Genomic DNA, 3,982 nt, shown 5'->3' on the forward strand with positions numbered 1-3,982 from the left:
TCATTTTATTTTGCTGTGCTGTTCCAGAATACAGGTTTTGTGCCTCTTGCCTCAACGTTTAGCAGCCGCGATCTACTTTCAGAAGGCTTTAAGGCGGCATGTCATTTGGTATTCCGAGGAAGGCTGTGGGAAAGCCTTCCTTTCGCCCTTGCATTCCCTAGGTGACTTAAGTTACCGGTGCAGGAACATCTATTTTTGCTTAGCGAGGCAACAAGACCGTGTAGACCAGACCCAAACGCGTTAACCTGAGGAAACGACTCAAGAAGTTGCTGAATGCCATTGGCCCTGAAGGTAGAGGTCAGTCCCTAGTCCGGAAGTTTTTTAGAAACACGTGATTCCAAACTATTTGTTTGCCCCAGCAACGCTGGTCCCGCCACAGCGTCACAAAGCAGGACAGCCGCAGAGCCCCCAGATCTGCTTCCCAGGTACCAGGCAGCCAGCAACCGTAGTCAGGCTGGGAGCGCAATCAATGCGCATGTCCGTAGCCCAGCCCCCGCCTCGCCCTCCCCGGCCACGCCCATGAGGTCGCCGCTGGGGGCGGGGCCGCCCCGCTTGAATGGGGCGCGCATTCCTGTGGGACCACGTGACGCGGCCGCGCGGCCTGAGGTAAACAAGCGCGGCCCCGCCTCCTACCATCGGCGCGCTGCACTCCTGCTTGCGGCCGGGCGGCGCTCGTCTGAGCGGGCAGCTCCTCCAACCGTCCCCAGCGGCCGGCGCGGGGCACGGCTGCGCCAGCGTCCTACGCCCGAGTCCCGGGCCGAGCGCGCGCCCTCCGGTGCCCTCGGACCGCCCGCGCGCTGTGGCGCAGCACGAATTGGGTCGCGGCCCGGGCGCTATTCGCGGCTCCTGACGCGGCGGCCCGCGGCGCTGAGCTCAGCGCTATTCTCGGGCTCCGGGGCACTGCGCCCGAGGGTGTGTCTCCGAGCCGGGCTCGCGGCTATAAGGGGCCGCGGGCGGCCGCGGCCATGCAGCTCTACAGCAGCGTGTGCACCCATTACCCTGCGGGCACGCCGGGCCCCACGGCCGCCGCCCCGCCCGCCACCGCCGCCGCCGCCTTCAAGGTCTCCTTGCAGTCAGCCAGCCCCGCCGCCGCCGCCCCGGAGCCGGATACCGGAGAGCGCCCACCCGCCGCGGCCACCGAACCGCGCGAAGCCGCCGCCGCCGCCACCATGCCCGCCTTCTCTGCCTGCTTCGAGCGGTCCGGGTCCGCCGCCGCCCCGCCCGGCGCGTGCAGCAAGCCGCCGCTGCCGCCGCACTTCACGTCCACGGCGCACATCGCCGTGCGGGCCCTGGGCGCCGAGCGCCTCCTGCTGCCGCCGCCCTCAGCCCCCTCGCCGCCGCGTCGCGGCTCCTCTGCCTGGCTGTTGGAAGAGCTGCTCCGGCCGGACGAGCCCGCGGCCCCGAACGCCGCCCGCGACGCTCCCGACAGGAACTTCCGACTGAGCGAGCACCGCCAGGCCCTGGCGGCCTCCCAGCACCGGGCCCCTGCCCCGGCCCCGATCGGCCCGGAGTCCGGCGCCGGCCCCGGCCCGTGGGGTGAAGAGCGCCGGGCGGAGCGCAGCTCCCGAGGTTGGGACCGGGCGAGCGGTCGCAGCGACGCCTCCGGGTCTGACGCGCCCCGACGGCAAGACCCCGAAGCCGAGGCTCACCCGGTTCCGGCACCCGCACGGAGCAGCGGCGAGCCGGCCCAGAACGGCGAAGGCGAAGCCGTAGGCACGCCCCGGGCGGATGCCAGGGACGAGAAGCTGGCCCTGTACCTGGCCGAGGTGGAGAGGCAGGACAAGTACCTGAGACAGAGAAACAAGTACCGATTCCACATCATCCCGGACGGCAACTGCCTCTACCGAGCTGTCAGCAAGACTGTGTACGGGGACCAGAGCCTGCACCGGGAGCTGAGGGAGCAGACCGTGCACTACATCGCGGACCACCTGGACCACTTCAGCCCACTCATTGAGGGCGACGTGGGGGAGTTTATTATCGCTGCTGCCCAAGATGGGGCGTGGGCGGGCTACCCCGAATTGCTGGCCATGGGGCAGATGCTGAATGTGAATATACACTTAACTACTGGAGGGAGGCTGGAGAGCCCCACCGTGTCTACCATGATCCACTATCTGGGCCCAGAGGATTCTCTAAGGCCCAGCATTTGGCTCAGTTGGCTCAGCAATGGACACTACGATGCTGTTTTTGACCACTCCTATCCTAACCCAGAGTATGACAATTGGTGCAAGCAAACCCAAATACAGAAAAAACGCGATGAAGAACTTGCCAAGTCCATGGCCATATCCCTGTCCAAAATGTATATTGAACAAAATGCATGCTCTTGAAAAGTCTGAGGACCTGACAAGTTGGGGGAGATGGCGTAATGTCAGTTGTGTTGGGAGAACCACACGAACTCTAATTAGGGTAATGGCACTTTTCAATTTCCTAGTAGACTGACTTTAGGTGTAATGCCTTAATCAGTTTTTGAATGTCCTCTCAGCCGCAGGTTGCTGGGCACCTGAATGATGTTTCCTGATAGCTTTGGGTGAGCCTACTGCTATTTATAATTTGCTGTATAAAGTGAGCGCTACTTAATTTGCAAGCTGATGTCTCACGGTATGAATTTGTTCATTCCTGGTAGTCTATTTTCTATAAAAATGTATTTTTGCACATTTTTAAAAATGGGTGTACTTTCATCTATGCCTTGTTCCAATTTCGAGAAACGGCTTTTAAGCAGAATCCAGAGAAGTGCTGTCTATGAAGTTTATTTCAGTTTGTGATTTAGTAGTTAGTTTATTGTTGATTTCACAATTCTTAATTATTTCAAATGGATATTGACACATTATGTTGCCAGATGATTAGCTCATTCCATTTTGATGAAACAAACCGAATTTTTTTGGGTGGGGGAGAGGATGTTATTTTTTTAAGAAATGGTCCACTTTGAAGACAGTTAAGGAAGGGATAACTTTGGGACGATGTTTTGTTTTGTTTTTTTTAAAGAACAGTACCGGGCCTTACTTGAAGTCTGCTATTTGCTGACAGCAGAATGATAATTCTGTACTCTAATGTTTATAGAATAGATTGTCTGGTATTCTCGATTGTGTTCGTTTTATTCATCAACTTAGGAAAAGCATTTATGAAATTGTGTGAATTCAGCCTCCTGCATTATACAGCTTCTTGGTTTCAGCTGCTGTTTTCGCAGGACGCTTTTGTCTTAATATTCCCTCCTTTTAAATTCTCCCAAAAGGCAAAATAGACTTCACTTTGTATCATGTAAAAATGTAAGCCACTTGTATGGTTTGCTGGGTCAAACAGTGTTTCCACCCCCCCCTCCCCCAAAAAAAAGATCTATGTTGCCACTTTAACTACTTCTAGTGTATTTATTAGGTAATGCAGTTTGTACTTTTTTATTTTGTAACATTTTGTGATTTTTTTGTACAATAATTATTTGTACAATGTAGCAGTTCTCAGCTGATGGAATGAATGAATAAAATGTATACTTTTACATCTTTCTGGGTAGAGTGGTTTTTAAGTAGCCAGATCTCTTAAGAACTTTTTAAAAAATGTACACATTCCTTTTCAATTGTAAATATGTCCCAGAATCCTGAGAGGTTTGCCAGATTCCCACATGAATGGGAAGTCTAGTCATATTAAAGGGTAAGACTCAATGAAATATAATTTAAAGATGAAATATCTCAAGAAATTGCTCTTATTATTTCTAATTATAATTCTATCAAATTTTATCTGTGCCTATTGGCTAATGAACGAGGACGTGTAATTCGACAGTCCAAGTTTAATTAAATGTTATACTTTGTGACCCACTCTTTTGGCGTAGACTTTTCTGTATTAAAGGGTTGCCAAACTGGTGTCCAGAATTTACCTAATCTGGTTGTCATGGCAATGAGAATCTACTTTAAAAAATGCTAACCAGATTTAGTTCTAAAATGCATTTTATGTTATATATGTGCCCCCTTCAGAAATCACAATTCCCACTAGGTGGGGC

The 3,982-nt window shown here is 53.4% G+C and overlaps 1 protein-coding gene across 1 annotated transcript; it reads left to right on the forward strand.

Annotated features, from left to right (window-relative positions):
- The first annotated feature begins 898 nt into the window (after window positions 1-898).
- Otud1 (OTU deubiquitinase 1) lies at window positions 899-3,486 on the forward strand. The gene has a single exon (XM_021194676.2). The coding sequence runs from the start codon at window positions 966-968 to the stop codon at window positions 2,322-2,324; it is 1,359 nt and encodes a 452-aa protein (XP_021050335.1). The 5' UTR covers window positions 899-965; the 3' UTR covers window positions 2,325-3,486.
- The last annotated feature ends 496 nt before the right edge of the window (window positions 3,487-3,982 follow it).

This window comes from Mus pahari, chromosome 3, assembly GCF_900095145.1.
Source record: "Mus pahari chromosome 3, PAHARI_EIJ_v1.1, whole genome shotgun sequence".
In the NCBI taxonomy this organism is placed as follows: Eukaryota; Metazoa; Chordata; class Mammalia; order Rodentia; family Muridae; genus Mus; species Mus pahari.